Source organism: Poecilia formosa, unplaced genomic scaffold (genome assembly GCF_000485575.1).
Source record: "Poecilia formosa unplaced genomic scaffold, Poecilia_formosa-5.1.2 Scaffold713, whole genome shotgun sequence".
In the NCBI taxonomy this organism is placed as follows: Eukaryota; Metazoa; Chordata; class Actinopteri; order Cyprinodontiformes; family Poeciliidae; genus Poecilia; species Poecilia formosa.
In genome coordinates this window covers 18,842-35,231 of record NW_006800652.1, presented here as the reverse complement: position 1 = coordinate 35,231, position 16,390 = coordinate 18,842, and the positions used below count along the sequence as shown (strand labels likewise).

The window sequence follows — 16,390 nt, the reverse complement described above, 5'->3', positions numbered from 1 at the left end:
GGGGCCTCGTCCCCTCACATCCTCATCCCGGCTCCGCCTAAACTCACCTCCACAGCGGCCCCCACCCTGCGCACCTACTCCCGCCCCATCCTGCCCTCCCCGGCCTCCAAGGCGTCTCCTTCCTCCTCCTCTGTTGCCACGGCGACCGCAGCTTCACCCGTGGCCTCGTCTTCGTCGGCTGCGACACACGGCAGCACCACGACCTCCACCAAGATGTCCAGCGGCCTGACCAACGGGAGCACCCGGGGGGGGCCCACCTCCCCGCCCATCACGCCGTTCCACACCCCGGCCAGCCCACCTGGCCGCCAGGTGAGTCAGCACCTGAGGAGGAGGAGACACTGTGAAGGATTGTTCTTTATTTGAAAAGGTGAAGAGCAGAGCTGGTTTGGAGTTAAAGTTAAACTAATATTCAGTTTTTGCTGCTTCTGTCAGGTTTTGGTTTCCTGGGAGTTTCTGAAAAAAAATCTTAGAAAAGGAGCTGACTGAGCAGCAGCTAACGATTATTTCAGTTACCAATTAATCTATCAATTATTCTGATGATTAATCGATTAATAGAATAAAGATAGGCTCATTCTTCAGATTTTTCATTTAAGCATCAAAGGAAATTTTAGACAATTTTAGAAATACATTAAAAGATGCAAATAAATAAATAATTTAATTCCCTTTTTTTCATTTATTATTCTAATGATTAACTGATTAATCGGATGAAAAATATCCTGCAGATTTTGTATTTAACCACTTAAGCCTTTTAAACAACATTAGCAATATAATAAAATATGCAAATAAACAAATAAGTCAATTTATTTTTAAATAAGAAAATAAACATTTACTATTCAATTACTCTAGCGAGTAATAGAATAAACATTTATTACTTTATTATTCTGCAAATTGATCAATTATTTTTGATTAAGAGAATTGTTAAGTTCTGGTGGTTTTTCATTTAGCCACATAATCCTTTTATTCAATATGAATGCATTAAAAGAAGCAAATAAACAAATAAATTCCCTTTTTAAGTAAGAAAATTAACATTATTTTATTATTCAGAGTATTAATTATTAGACAGACTCTCACACAGTCTGTCTAACCTGCATGTCTTTATTAAATTCATTTTATTAATGTAAACCAAGGATCATCTGTTCATCTGTTCCTGGTTCTTTGGACCGGTTCTGTTTCCAACATCTTTTCAGTTTCTGACCCAGAGGAAGTCGAGTCGTTTTCCACCAGCGGGAGGATTTGGGTTTTTAACAAACAGAACATGGATGAAAGTTTCCTGGGATTCAAACTGAACAAAAACGTCAGCAAACAAAAATGAAGAATTAAGATACTTAAGCCTGGACAGTTTATGTTTAATTATAAGTTTATGTTAAATTTAGCGATAAAGAGCTGATCTAAAGGTTTTATTTCCTGTTATTTCCAAGCTTTAAAAACATTTTCAAAAGCTGTTAAATTGTATTAAACCATAATTGCATTTCAAATATAAAAATTAAACCCATATCTGCTTTGTTACTGCAGTTTATTGGGTCTATGTGGTATTTCAATAGATATTAGTGATGTTTAGTAAAATGTGATTGTCAGTAAAACTGGTGCTTCATTAGCATTTCAAAGGAAAATTTCATGTCTCTGTATCTGAATCCGGCCTGCAGACCAGGCAGGATTCAGGAAGTGATGCGTTCAGGGTCAGAGGGCTGCTCTCTGGGTCAGAGTTGTTCTCGCTCTCTGAGGTTTCCTCCGTTTGCTTTCATCTCACAGCTTCACAGCTTCAGCATCACGTTTAGCTTTTACTGTCAGACAAAATGCAGCTGAAATGTGAGAGAGGCACAACAGAAAAGACGTTTACGTCTGGAAATCCCTCCAAAAAGCAGAACCAAATGACTTTTATTCTCACGGTTTTTTTTAAACTTTTGAACAGTAATTCAGTTTATTTATATTGCATTCATTCACAACACAGGTTGTCTTGAGGCATTTTACACAAAAAGTAATTTCAAATCGCTCTCAAATGAATTCCAGTTGATGCAGATTGAGACTTTTTATTATTATTACTGCCATAATTTTCTTACAATGGAAAATGTTTAGTACAAGACAAAGTATCTATATTTTTATAACGAAGTTGGCATATATTTTTGTTAAAGTCAAACGTAAGTAATAAGGAACAGGTGTGGCTCATCGGGTTATTAATATAATTAATACATGGTGACTCATTAACAAACAGCTTCGGGCAGCAGAACCAGGTTTGGTTTGCTGGGAATCAGCAACGTCTGGTTTTTAGAAAGTCTCTTAAAAAGCAAACAGATTTTCTGGATTAAATCCACTTGGTGCTAAATTGATTTATTTATGACATGGTCCATATTTAAGGTTCACAGCAACCCGATCTGGACTTTGAGAACTGATTTAAATCCTGAATCGGTTAAAATCTTCAATTCGCCGTTTTCTTGTTTCCGTTGATGGAAAGTTGATTGTTTTTAGTTCTTTTAAAGTTTTGCAGTGAAACAAAGAGGTCGGGTAAACGTGAGCAGCAGCTGCGGTCGGTTAGCTTTGGGTTTGTCCAGGAAACTCGATGATTCACAGCGGAACTGATGATTCAGCTGTTTTTAATGAACATCAATCTAAACTAAATGTCTCAATTCTCATTAAAATGCAGCAGAATCTTTTTCTCCTTTAATCTCGTTCTCTGTCTTTGTTCCAGGCGCAACAGCCTCACCCTGTGGGCACACCTGGTCTGGCACGAGCCAATCAGAGCGCCTCACCTGTCAGGCAGAGGGTTACCCAGCAGACTTTGCTCCTGGGGAAAGGCCTCAAAGGGTCGGGGCAGGACCAGGTGCTGCTGAGAGCTCAGATGGTAAACACACACACACACACACGCGCACACACACACACACACACACACACACTGCTCACACACATACACGCATGTTTGTGTTGCTATCTTTGTGGGGACTTTCCATTGACTTCCATTCATTTCTACAGCCTAAACCTGACCTTTACCCTTTTCCTAACCCTAACCATCACATACCTAACCCTAACCAACCAAAACTCAATTCATACCTTAGCCCTAACTCTGACCCCTGACCCAAAAACAGGGTTTCCCCTCATGGGGACCGGAGCCTGGTCCCCATGAGGAGCAATTGGTCCCCACAACGTAGTATATGTCAGGAAAATCGTCCCCACAAGGTATTACAAACAAACGCACGCACACACACACACACACACACACACACACACACACACACACACACACACACACACATTTTCAAGATCAGACTGAGATCGTCATGCTTTTAAAAACAAAGGTGTTTCTAAATTATATGTTCAGGCCACATTTAATGCAGTGATGCAGTCGGAACCCCAGAGGCGTTTTATTAACAAAATATTAACAAAATACATAAATAAATAAAACTTTTTTTCTTTTCTTAATAGCTATGGATCCCTAAACTGCAGAACATTTTCTGCAGTGATGCCTTTCCTTTTGTTTAATTAGATACAAGTAAAGTTTATGTTAACATTAAATAAATACAACTGATTGACGCCGGTGAGGTTTTAAGTTTGGGTAAATTTTGCAGTTTCTGAGAAAATTATTAAAGCCATTTTAGATCCATGGCAGCTAAGAAAAGGAGAACATTTCTGCTAGAAACACTCAAACATTTTCTTGAAAAAACTTGGAAATTTCTGAGTTTGAAAAGTGTAAAATTTTCTAGAAAATACTCAGAAATTTAGAGATTAACTACAGAAATTTTCTAGAAAGTTTCTGAAATTAATCTCAAAAGTTTTTTGTGGACATTTTACTCCTTTTTTTTTAAATAATCTGTAGATTAAACTGAGAGGAAATGGTTTTATTTTTCATGAATGCTCAGCTCTGCCTTCCTGCTCTCCTCCCTTCATTTCCTCCTCGTTTTTTCTGCCTCCTCGGATTTCCTCGCAGCTCATTCTTACGTCTGCTATGCGACCTGCACAGCCGCCCTCTTCCTCCTCCTCTTCCTCCTCCGTCCTCTCCTCTAACCCCGCCTCCGCCCAGGTGAGCCTGCCGGATCTTTATGCTTTCCTTTGACTAGCAGCAGCTTCAGTTGTCAGGCTGCCCGGTAACCGTTGCTAAGCAGCGGCTGGTCCTTAACCATCGTTTCTCTCCCGGTTCCCCTGCAGCTGCAGAGCCTCACCTTGAGGCCTCCTCCCCCCGGGACCCTCACCATCCCCCCGTCCCTGCGGCTGAAGCCTCCCTCCTCGGCGCCGCCGCCCCTCTCTCGGCCCAGCGCCCCCGTCTTCCCTCCGCTCAGGCCGCGACCGCAGCCCAGCGCCACGGCAACCGAGAGCCCGACCGCGCCCGGCCGCCATCTTTCCGTTCCGCCTCCAAGTAGGGCCTCATGTTTCTTATAAAAGACATGATTTAGTTTATGTTTTGTCCATTTAGATAAACTTTTATCTTTATTATCGTGTTTTTAAATCAACATGGGTGAATAAAACATCATATTCCTGTCATTCCTGTAAATCTGATGTATTATATTTACTCCGAACTAAAGTTTTTACAGTTAATCTGTTGGAACAAGAACAAAAAAAACCCAAAAACTTTTCCAGAATTTGTACATTTTTTACCTAGAAAGAATTAGTTCATGCAGTTTTTCTTACTTTTTCCTGTAATTTAAACTCTGTATATACATTTTATGGAGACATTTAAAAAAACATTTTCATTAATAATGAATTCAAATTCATAAATGCTTTATTAATTTCAAAGGGAAGTTAAATGATTACATAATGACAATTATAATAACATATAATAATAATAATAGTAATAATAATAATAATAATTATTATTATTATTATTATTATTATTATAATAATAATTCAGTGTTCTCACACTTGGAATATATTTACAGTATGTTTTATATTATTACAGAGTGCAACATCATATGATTGGATTACACAATATCATTTTATTTAGAAATTATCCTCATCATTATTATTAAATAAAAATAAAACCTGTCTCACTGTGTAAGTTCAACAACTCCACCAAATCCCACTAACACTTCATTGATCCCCTGGCAAGACTTTACTAGGCTTTACAAAGACCTCACTAAGACCTTGCTAAGACTTTTCCAAGATCTTACTGAGACCTAGTGACCCCTTACCAACGGTAGATGACCTGTACTTGTCAAGGCTGTCCTAAGACCTCACTGAGATTCCACTGAGCCCTTACCAATGGTAAATGGCCAATACTTCCCAAAGGCCTCGTCAAGACTCTGGAAAGACATTCTTCTTATACTCTTACATCGTAGCTGGGTCTTTATCCTGAGTGAAAGAGGTTTTTAGGTTTTAATCATGAACTAAACAGTCAGAAAACCAACCTCTGTATCCACAGTAAGCTTCAAGTCTAAACCAGTAATCATGCCTCGTTTTAAATGTTCATGTTTAAAAGATTTCTTCCTCTTTGCTTCTTCCAGCTCTCTACTCTCCCGTCCGGGCCGTCCCTCTTCGACCCAGGCTTCTCTCTCCCAGCAGTCACAGAGCAACAACCCCTCGACAATCCCTCCAACCCATCGCTGCGGCTCCCTCCAGCCAGGCCACATCTGTCAGTAAGCAGCTGACTGGGCTAAAGAGCTCTCCGTTAACTCAAACCGTTCTGGGTCCAAGCCCGTCCCAACACAGCCCGTTATCTTCTTCCAACCACTTTGAGCGCTCACCGTCTGCAGCGAGGCAGCTGCAGATGATCGCCCTTTCCTCCAGTCAGCAGCCACAGGCGGGAACATACGCCCACCCTGCGGTCCAGTCCAAGCCCGCCGAGCTGCCTGAGCATTCCAGCCAATCAAAGAAGACTGCAAACAAGGACGACTTGAATCCTCTTCCTTTGAATGCCTCTGCTTTGCCTTCTGCTCATTCTCACACACAAACTTTGACGAAGAAGAGAGAGCAGAAGGAGAGTGACGATCAAGGACCCATAAGCCGAGGAGTGAGACCAGGAATCAGAGAGGAACGGAGCGCCGGTAAAGACCTCCAGGCAGAGAAAAATGTCCAAACGGAGACGATAAAGCAGGAGAAGCTCACTGATACGGAGCAGGAACCCGAACCGGATCAGATGGAGGTAAAGGAAGAAGACCAGAGAGACAGAGAGAGGAGACAAACAGGAAAGAAAAGGAAACATGAGGAGGTGGAGGACGAAGGAGGAGATACTCCCATGGATACATCAGACTGCCAGATCGACCAGAACACAGAACCGGCTCCACATCCAGACATCGTCAAAGACTCAAGCAAGGAATCAAAACCCAAACTGGATCTCACTCCAGCACCAGTAAAAACTCCATTAAAAGCAACAGTTTCAGTCCAGAATCCAGTAACAGAATCCGTTCCAGGTGAAAAACCAGTAACAGGTCCAGTTCCCGTTAAACCTCCAGTACCAGGATCCCTTCCTGTTAAACCACTAGTAACAGGTCCACTTCCTGTTAAGGTTCCGGTAACAGGTCCAGTTCCCGTTAAACCACCAGTAACAGGTCCAGTTCCCGTTAAACCACCAGTAACAGGACCAGTTCCTGTTAAAACTCCTGTAAAAGGACTGGTTTCCACTAAAACACTGGTAACAGGACCAGTTTCAGTCCAAACACCAGTAACAGGACTAGCGCCAAATAATACCCCAGTAAAAGGACCAGCTTCAACCCAAACTTCAGTAACAGAACCAGTATCACCAGTACCAGGACCAGCTGCTGTTAAAACGTCAGTAAAAGGACAAGTTTCGACTAAAACCCAAGTGACTGGACCACTTTCAGTCCAAACTCCAGTAACTGGACCAGTTCCAGTCAAAACACCGGCAATGGGACCAGCTTCAACCAAAACCCAAGTAACAGGACCAGTTTCAGCCCAAACTCCAGTAACTGGACCAGTCCCAGTTAAAGCTCCTGCAGCAGAACTGATTTCAACCCAAACACCAGTAACAGAGCTAGTTCTGACCTGTAAACCAGTAACAGGACCAGTTCCAGTTAAATGTCCTGTAACAGAACTAGTTCTGACCCATAAACCAGGTATCGGACCAGTCCCAGTTAAAGCTCCTGCAACAGGACTAGTTTCAACCCAAACACCAGTAACAGAACTGGTTCTGACCCATAAACCAGTATCAGGAACTGTTCCAGTTAAATCTCCAGTAACAGAACTAGTTTCAACCCAAACGCCAATGAAAGGATTAGTTCTGACCCATAAACCAGTAACAGGACCAGTTCTGGCCCAATCACCAGCAACAGGACCGGTTCCTGAGGTCCAAAGCCAGCGGCTGCCAGAACCTCAACGGGACCTTCAGTCCAACCAGGAGGACTTCTGTGAGAACATGTCGACCCAGTCCGACAATCAGTCAGGTACCTCCCGACACAAAACCTTCTGCTCATTTATTCTGCTCCATTATTGGATCAGACCGGGTCCGATTCTGGTCGCCAAACTTTCCTTCAGAAATCTAATAGCAGCAGATATCATCCCAGTAAATCTGGGTGTTTTCAAAGCTGATAGTCCGGTAGACTCAGTTCATGGTTTGTTTTCACGTTGCACTTGATTCAAACCCTTTGAGCAGCCTGTTCCCCTCCTCGCCTGTGGGGGCGCTGCATCAAAAACCACTCAGAAACCACTGAGTGCAAGTTCCTTTTTTACAAAATGGAAACAAAAACTTGAGCTACGTCAGATTTTAGCAGTTGGAGGGTTTCTCTTTGGGTCATTTCGTCCTGCACTGTAGTCCACTTCCTTCTTTTGGAGCGGTTTCTGGTCTGCGTAGCATTCACATACGCGTTCAAACTGAACCAGAGTTCACTTCAACAAACCGAAACCGAGGTTTATAGGCGGACCATAGTTTGATTAGCACTCACACCTCACCAAACGAACCGGACTTTCTAGACAGATGGACTGGATGGAGTTGGATTAAATCAGACTATACTACCTTTAATCTCAACGCTCCATCATCTCTATAGCCATCAGCTTTATGTTGCAGGAGAGTCAGATGCTTTCTAGTATTATCAAACAAAGGCAAAAAAGAGAGACAAAACCAGAAACCAGAGCTATCATACCCCATATTGGACTAAAATCTTCATTTAAACAGACTGATGCTGGAGCAAACAGGTTCCTGTCAGCTTCAAAATGTAACCTGGCTGACATATTTGTTTCAGTTCTTCTGAAAATGCAGAACAAACCAGATGAGTCAAGCTAGTATGAAGAAAAATTACTTTTTGAGAACTGTGAAGTTTTTTTTTAAACATAAATTTAACCTAATCTTTTTGCTTACATTTGATTCATAAATATTTACTGGAATGTTAATACTGCCTGTTCTTCTGCTCCCATCACATTTTTCAGTTTCCTGCTTCTCCTGCAGTTTGGAAAAACCCAACATGAAAATATCCGATTAGAATTTGTCAAAAAAAAAAAAGTTGTAAAATGTTGCCCTCTCTGAAGCTCCGTAGCTCAGGCTTAGTTTACAGTAGAAACAATTTTTAAGTTCAAACTGGTCAAATAAAGTTAGACTTTATCTGAGTTACCATTTTGATATCTTTTATTATTTTTACACATTTGTTGTTTAAGTTTTAGGATTTATTTTAGATTTTATGGAATGTTCAGCTTTCAGAGTCGCTCATCCATTTGGACTGATTTTTTTTCTTTAAACTACATTAACGCCCGCAGTCTCTTCTCTATATATAGAATTTATACATCAAAATGTAGGTATTTCTTTCTACTTTCACACAAAGTGTTTCCCACTGCTGTAAGACTTAGTTTTACATTGAATCAATCCAGAGTGTAGAAAACACAAACCCGACTTCCATTATAACTTCTATTGTCAAATCTCCTCCATAAAACACTTTACAGACATAAAACTCTGCAAGTGTGGCCATCAGACATTACTTCAACTTTTAGTTTGGTATGTTTTATGATTTAGTATACATGCTCTGCACAGTGACTATCTGTTTTAGCCTCATTTAGAGTGGTGCTGTGCTCTCCCGCTCCAGAAAAGGAGGGAATCACCATAGAAACGAGAGACTCAGCCTTTTATTTAACATTTGGGTCCTATTTAACATCCAGTTTTATCATTGAAAATATTCAGGATTCCCTCATATAATTTCATGAATTTCCCATCACATAGTTCTCAAACCTCAGCATGTTCTAGTTTTGTTAATTCTTAGCTGTAACTGTGCAGACTGATCAGATTTCCGTTTTATTTCCTCCCAGCGTTGTCCAGCCTCTCCTCCCAGTCTCCTCCTTCCTCCCCCTTCATCGCCTCCTCATCAGAGAACCCTCCCCCCCTGCTCCCCGCCCAGGCCGCCCACCCCACCGATCTCAGCCTGCCGCCGCAGCACGAGGCGGCGAAGGCCGACAAAACGCCATCAGATTCCCATCATGCAACAGAAGCCGAGACTGAACCCATCTACCAATCAGACAATGAGTCTGAGAGCTTCAGCCAATCACTGGCCGCCCCCTGGGAGATGAAGGCGTGGCCTGAGGGGCGACAGGTTCTGACTCACCTGGTGGAGGGATTCGTCATCCAGGAGGGTCTCCAACCGTTTCCTGTAAGAACCCGAAGAAACGGCGTCACTGATCTTACCTAAACATCTGGCATTTACACTTACAAGCCCTTTATACTCTGAGGCCACAGCCCACAAAATCAATCAGTCTAAAATATTTCTTGGTTTTGTGTCCTTTATATTTTTATATTCCATAAATTATTACGTTCTTTTTATTTAAATTTAAAAATGTACATTTTAGTTTATTTCTAAAATGTACATTTTTACTAATTTTGCTGAGTATTTAATTTTTTGTTGGACACAGGATAAGCAGATGTTTTCGTAAATCTGATGCATTAGTGAAATATTTCATTTTTATATAAAAACTGATTTCCAGCAATAGAATAAAGTAGAACATTTATCCAGCAGCGGTTCCATCTGTACTAAAGTTCAGCCATAATTTCCTCAGTTCTTTTCTTCAGGAACAATAAGTGTTGAATATTAAGTGAACCCTGATCATTGTTCTGTCGTCCAGGTGAACCGCTCCTCCCTGCTGGTTCCGGAGCAGGTGCCCAAACCCCAGGAAGTGAACGGGACCAATGGGAGGCCGGCGCTGCCTGCATCAGAACCCGTGAAGCCGACAGAACCGTCCACAGACTCAGAGGAAGAGGACGGCGGAGACACCGGCGACCTGGGGAACAGTAAGGCTGGACGGAACTGCGTTCTGCGGGTCAGGTGAAACCGAGCGGAACCGGGCTCACCCTGGGCGTGTTTGTTGTGTTCCCTCAGAGTCGGGCCACAAAGACCGGACGGTGCTGCACTGTCAGTTCTGCGGGAAGCGAGGCCACGCGCACAACTTCATGCGCTCCAAACGGTTCTGCTCCACTTCCTGCGCGCGCGGGTGAGAACGACTTCCTCTGTCTTCAGACCAGAACCAGACGGAGATCAGTCCGTTTCTTGGACTGATCTCCAAGAAGCATAGCTTAAAAATATTTTTTTTAAAGATTCATGTCCCCAGCAGGGATCAACAGACAGTGTTTTGGAATCATTGAGTGTTTTCTACTTTTTTGGACAAAGTTGTACCATGATTGACCTGGTCAGGGGCCAAAAGAGAGAAAATGGGCCACAATGATGGTGATTGTCAGCGCTAAGACCCGCCTCCTGGCTCTGATTGGTTGCTTCTAATTAGCATTGGAAGAAAGGGAAGGAGCTCAGTTTTTTCAATGATTATGTCTCACACCATACTTTAATGACATAGCAACCGTTTCAACAAATATGTAGAAATTTTTTTTTATAGAAGTAGCTGCAGTTTTATTTACCATTTTTATTTATTTAAGTTAATAAAAATGTTTTCTCAATTTTATTTTTGTTCTTTTGTGCATTTTAGTTGAATATAACAAACCTGTGTTGATTTATTAAAAACATGACATCACAGTCAGGGGGATTTTTTTTTTAAAGTATGTAAATCTTAAACGAAGTGAGTTCTGACCTTTGCTGCACAGGTAGTGCTGCAGTCCCAGCAGCTGCTGCAGCGGCGGTGGCGCTGGCAGGATGTGGTTCTGTGGTTCTGTGGTACCAGAGCAGAGGCAAACAGCTGGTTAATGCAGATCTGAATCAGAGCAGCAGAGTGGCTCGTCCCTCACCGTTCCTCTGGCTTTCTCTTTCAGTTTCAACGTCCGGCTGACGAAGCGCTTAAGGGCCCTGAGCGCTGGCAGCCGGTCCGAGAGGCCCCGACCGGCCCTGAACCGGGCCGAGTCGGTACCGGGGAAACCTCTGCTGCTGCGCCTGGTAGGAACCCCCATCCAGCCTCCACTCTGACATGACAACACACCTACATGAAAATTACTAAAATCCTCTGGATACATGAAAACCTGCAGAGGAAACGAGGAAAAGCAGAGAAACTTTTGGGGGTTGTGATCCACCTGTCAACCTGAAAAACCAGGACACAAAATAATTAGGCTGACATTAAATTATTCAGTTTTCACAATTTTTCTCTTTAGATCATAAATTAATCTTTGTTCAGATACTCACATTATTCACTGAGTTACTCCAGTCTGCAGTTTATACTGAAAGCTCGAATCTGTCCAGACTGTAAGAGGAAAGATGGGGAGTTTGCGTCCTCTGGTGGTTTACATAGCAATGTTCTGGTCCTACGAATTAAAAAAAAATTAACTTTAGTAACAGTTCACTCTCAGATAAAGACTTAAAACAAATATGCAAAATCTCTGTAATGTTTTGTACAAAAGTGAAAATTTTAATTCTTGCTCTAGAAATCACTGAAAATGATTTTCCATTGTTTGTATCAGAACCTTTACATTTCTCTATTTTTTCTTCCACTTTTAACACAAAACAACAAATATCCAACAGATTATTTATAAAAGATAAATGTTGAAATGTAAAGGAAAGTTGTAATAATTGAGTCTATAATATCACATTTAAAAACAAAAGAATAATGCAAAAGATAAATTATAAAGTACCAAATAAAAAGGTATTTCAGAAATTGGAAAAGTATTGATTTTTGTGTTTATGGTTTGTTTGCACATTTAATTCTCATTCTTTTCCACAGTATTTGCGAATCGTGACACTATTTCTGTTTAAATGCTAAAAGATTTAAATCGGAGATTTTTACTCATAACTGACAGCAGTTAATTTAGGAAGAGGAGAAATAATGCGTGGACTCGTCCGTCTCTCACCTGTCCTCTTGTCCCGCCTCCTGTCCCCCCGCAGCCCCGGGACCTTTGGAGCGCCGGGCGCCGCGAGAAAGACGGGAAGGAGAAGCCGGCGGCGGCGGAGCAGAAGGCCGAGGAGGAAGACGACGACATGGGGGCGTCCCCGCATGGCTTTGGAGAGGCGGAGGACGACGACGACGACGGAGGAGAGGAGGATCCTGCTGTTGCCATGGCAGCCAGGATGGAGCGGCGGGCGGCACGGCGCGCGCGCAGGGCGTCGGCGCCGGCCGTCACGGCCTCGACGCCGACCACCACGTTCCGGCCCGCCCCGGCCCAGTGGAGCGTGGAGGAGGTGACGGCCTTCATCCACACGCTGCCGGGTGAGTCTCCGCCCGCGGTACAGCAAGGTTGTTATAGACACGTGGACGTTGTTGTTTACATCCGGAAATGCCGCGCATGCGCACTATTCTTTTACTTCCCATCTGTAGCCGCGCTGCCGCGGTAGAACAATAACGTTAACAAACCTGGAGATGTAGGTATTATTGATTCAGTCCAGTGGCCACAGCAAAGGGCAAAATAACAGAAAAACAATTACAGAATAACTCAAAACCAGTTGTATTCTTGTTTTTTATCGCTCTCTGTGTCACTAATGTGTCAGGATTCAACACAAACATTTTCCACACAGAGATCAGAACATTGAGTCAGTAACTGTTTCATGTTTTCAGCAAATTACAGCTCTCCATTTACACTGGTCCGCAAAGAGTTGGGAGAAAATACCAGTCAGCTGCTTGTTCAATAATAATTTAATACATTTTTTGAGAATGGTATTTTTCGCTGAGTGATCATCAATAAATAATCATTGATTGATTCTGCACCTAAAAATTAACCAAAATATGAAAAACTGAAACTACTACTAGAACTAATTAAAAACAGACGATATTTAACTAATAAAAATGAGCAAACACTAAAAACTAATTAAAAGTAATTGTCACAATGAAATAAACTAATCTAAAATGAAAAGCCCAGAGCTGATGTAACCCTGGAGCGAAGCCGCTCTGGAACCAGCGGCGTGATTTACACCCGAACATCAGCAGATGACGGCGACTCGGCTTTCCTGGATCCAATCATCCAATTAAACGTTTCACAAATCACAGAAACCATCAGCAGGCTGAGGCAACTTCTCTCTAACCACAAACTGTGGTTGAGCAACCGGAGAAACATCTGGAGGTGGAAGAAAACCCTGAGGGGAGAAAAACTCTGACGCCTCCAACCGTCTGCAGGTTCTGACGCTGCTGATCATCTCCAGGTTTCAGCAAACAGATCTGGTTACATCTGCAGAGAATATCAGCGTTAATCATAAACCGTTAATGTTGCAAACAAAAAGAGGCCGAGATCATCTTACAAACTGACGACACGCCCATCTGTTCTTCACAGAAAACCAATCATCATCATCCTCATCATCCTCACACTGACGTTATAACATTTAATGAAGTATTTATTCATTTATTTCTAACAGGTAAAATGTTAGAGAAAAAATAAATTAATTAAGAAGAAAACAAAAAAATACAATGTAATAAAAATCAACTGTCATTAGCAGCGATAACTTCGGTTCACTCTATTATGTTGGTGTTCCCACACCATCATACCTCCTTCACCGTGTTTGTTCCTGCTGATTCGCTGTGTTGGTGCCGACCAGAATCTCCAAACATTTCACTTTGGTCTGAATACTTCAAAAAACTATTTTACTCATCTTAGTCCTGCTTCCATCTTGTTTTTAGAGGCTTTGTCGCTCAGTGCTTCCAAAAAGCCGTTCACAGTTTTTCTCTCCTGACCTTTAACCTTTACCCAAGAACAAAGTCAGTTTTCCACACATCTTCTCTGCAGTTTGCATTAGATAAATAAAGCAGGTGTCCTTACTTTCCGCTCATGGTGTGTGTGTTGCTCCGTCAGGCTGCGGCGACGTGGCCGAGGCCTTCAGGCTGCAGGAGATCGACGGCCAGGCGCTGCTGCTGCTGACCGAGGATCACCTGATGACCAGCATGAACATCAAACTGGGCCCGGCCCTCAAGATCTGCGCTCACATCAACGCCCTGAAGAACCAGTGAGAGGACGAGGCGGCGAACCCAGAGGGGGACGCAGAGGGGGCGGCGCTCAGGAGGCAATAAAGACGAGAAATCTGGAAACTTCGGGGTTCGTGTGTTTTCAAAGGACCGAAGCTGACACCAAGGATGACAGAACAAAGTCACAAAAAGAGGAAATTGTTGGTAATTTATAATTTATGATGTTGTGATGGAGGTGTGGCCTTAGCGGACCGGACCGGACCGGAGCGGAGCCTCGTCTGTGTAGCAGGAAACCACGAGGAGTTTTGTACCTTTCTGTATATTTTACAAGCCACTGGAGAGTGTACATTTCAAGCTATTTCATGAAGGATTTTCAACATTTAATATATGAAATTTGTCTATTTAGTTTTTTTAGAGCGTGACGTCAATGACAAATCTATCCCTGTAGCTAACATAACCAGTGTGTGTGTGTGTGTGTGTGCGCGTGTGTGTGTGTGTGTGTGTGTGACTGAGTGTGTGTGTTAAAGGAAGAAGACGACAATAATCTGTAGAGTTTGTAAGTCATTCATCAAAGTTTAATGTTTTCTATCAACAAGTTCTGGACAGAAACTCGTCTTGGTTCGAAGCGTCGCCATCAGGGTAGCGAGCATCGTCTTCAGTCGTCACATTTTTATGATATCCTGCTTGAAATTATTTAATAAATGAACAATTAACCAAACCGGCTGCTGGTTTTCCTTCAGCCCTCAGAGTTCTGATGGTGTAATGAAATTAATTTATAAAAGATAATAAAGAGAAAAAACATTTTATATGCAAAAGTTAAACAAATAAAATAATTTTACAATGGAAATAATTCAGAATTTTACATATAAAACTGTTTAAAATGAAAATGTAGTACAAAAGAATATTTTTATTCATCATTTATCTTAATCATTAACAACAGAAAAATAAAGATTTTTGCAGTTTTGAAATAAGTTTTATTTTCCTATTTTTTATTTGTTAAATATATATTTAGTTTTTCAGTTATCTGACTTAATGTTAGATTTTTATCATTTTCACTTTGCAGTTTATTTATTATAAAATATTACATGATTATATTTTAAAATAGTTATTCATCTTTATGTTTGAACAGTTTAAATGTTATTTTACTGGTGATATACCATTAAAATGTCATCTTAATATATTTTGTAGGGAGGACTGATTATTAAACACATCCACGACTTTGGGAGCTCAGAAATTTAAAAAAAACTTTCTACAAAATTTCTGAGATTAAACTCAGTTTCTGAGTTTTTGACAGACATTTACTCCTGTTTTCCTGCCCATGGTGTCCCTGACACTCTGCGGTTTAAAGCTGCTGCATCTGAAGGAAACTGATTCAGATTCATGTCTCTGAGTTCCTTCCTGAAGATGCAGATCCTGACCTTTGCCCTCCAGATGTCTCAGCTCAGCCCTGCTGCTCCTCTGCTCTCCATCTGGTTCAGGTTTGGATCTGGATTTTCCCTGGTTGGCGTTGGGAGGGGGGCAGGTTCGCGCCACACCCTGAGATAAATCTTATGATTTTCTTTCCTTGTGGATAACGCACAACGGGACACGGTGCAGCAGCTCCTCATCTTATTTCAGACTTTTTGAAACATTTTTAGTCAAGGAAAAGCATCTTTCAGGGATTTTTTTTTTTCCTTTCTGAATTACGCAGAAGAACCTGCTGAAATTTGTGCTTTATTTACCCAATAAAGAACATTTGGATAAGTTTTTATTTCCTGGAGACAGGAAAGAAAATAACCAACGGCTAAAAGCCCTCAGGAAGATAAAAGTTGTGTTTTTTGGAACGTGTAAAGACGCACGGCGGATCTCCATGGCGCATATCTGCAGGCAGCTGGTTGGCGTCGGGGGGAGCTGCGTGGGTTGGGTCGGGCTCATCTTCGCCACGGCGACCAACAACTGGGTCCAGACGTGCGACTACTCGGTGGCCACCTGCCTGCGCATGGACGAGCTGGGGTCACGCGGCCTGTGGGCCGAGTGCGTGGTGTCTCCATCACTCTACCACTGTGTGTCTCTGGACCAGATGTTCTCGCTGCCCGGTAAGAAGCTGCTCCTTTAACCTGGTCCTGCTGCTGATTCCTGCTGCTCCTTTAACCTGGTCCTGCTGCTCCTTTAACCTGGTCCTGCTGCTCCTTTAACCTGGTCCTGCTGCTCCTTTAACCTGGTCCTGCTGCTCCTTTAACCT

At 42.2% G+C, this 16,390-nt stretch overlaps 2 protein-coding genes across 6 annotated transcripts in view; both read left to right on the top strand.

Annotated features, from left to right (window-relative positions):
* Window positions 1-6: 6 nt before the first annotated feature.
* LOC103131050 (polyhomeotic-like protein 3) lies at window positions 7-14,887 on the top strand. 5 transcript variants are annotated; one of them, XM_016666363.1, is made up of 12 exons: window positions 127-309; window positions 2,684-2,836; window positions 3,917-4,009; window positions 4,135-4,342; window positions 5,427-6,410; window positions 6,441-7,322; window positions 9,169-9,506; window positions 9,976-10,141; window positions 10,230-10,341; window positions 11,108-11,228; window positions 12,168-12,489; window positions 14,060-14,887. In XM_016666363.1, exons 1-12 carry the CDS (start codon window positions 214-216, stop codon window positions 14,212-14,214), a joined length of 3,630 nt encoding a protein of 1,209 aa, XP_016521849.1. In that variant the 5' UTR covers window positions 127-213; the 3' UTR covers window positions 14,215-14,887. The 5 variants fall into 5 exon arrangements, with proteins under 5 accessions (XP_007542670.1, XP_016521849.1, XP_016521850.1 ...); XM_016666364.1 differs by having other exon boundaries at window positions 5,427-6,440; window positions 6,471-7,322; XM_016666362.1 differs by having other exon boundaries at window positions 5,427-6,470; window positions 6,501-7,322.
* A 595-nt stretch (window positions 14,888-15,482) lies between these two features.
* Window positions 15,483-16,390, top strand: part of LOC103131049 (claudin-11-like) — a 5,088-nt gene continuing 4,180 nt past the window's right edge. The window contains exon 1 of the mRNA XM_007542606.2: window positions 15,483-16,244. Within this exon, the coding sequence (XP_007542668.1) occupies window positions 16,019-16,244 (226 nt within the window). The 5' untranslated portion in view covers window positions 15,483-16,018. The remainder of the gene's footprint in view (window positions 16,245-16,390) is intronic.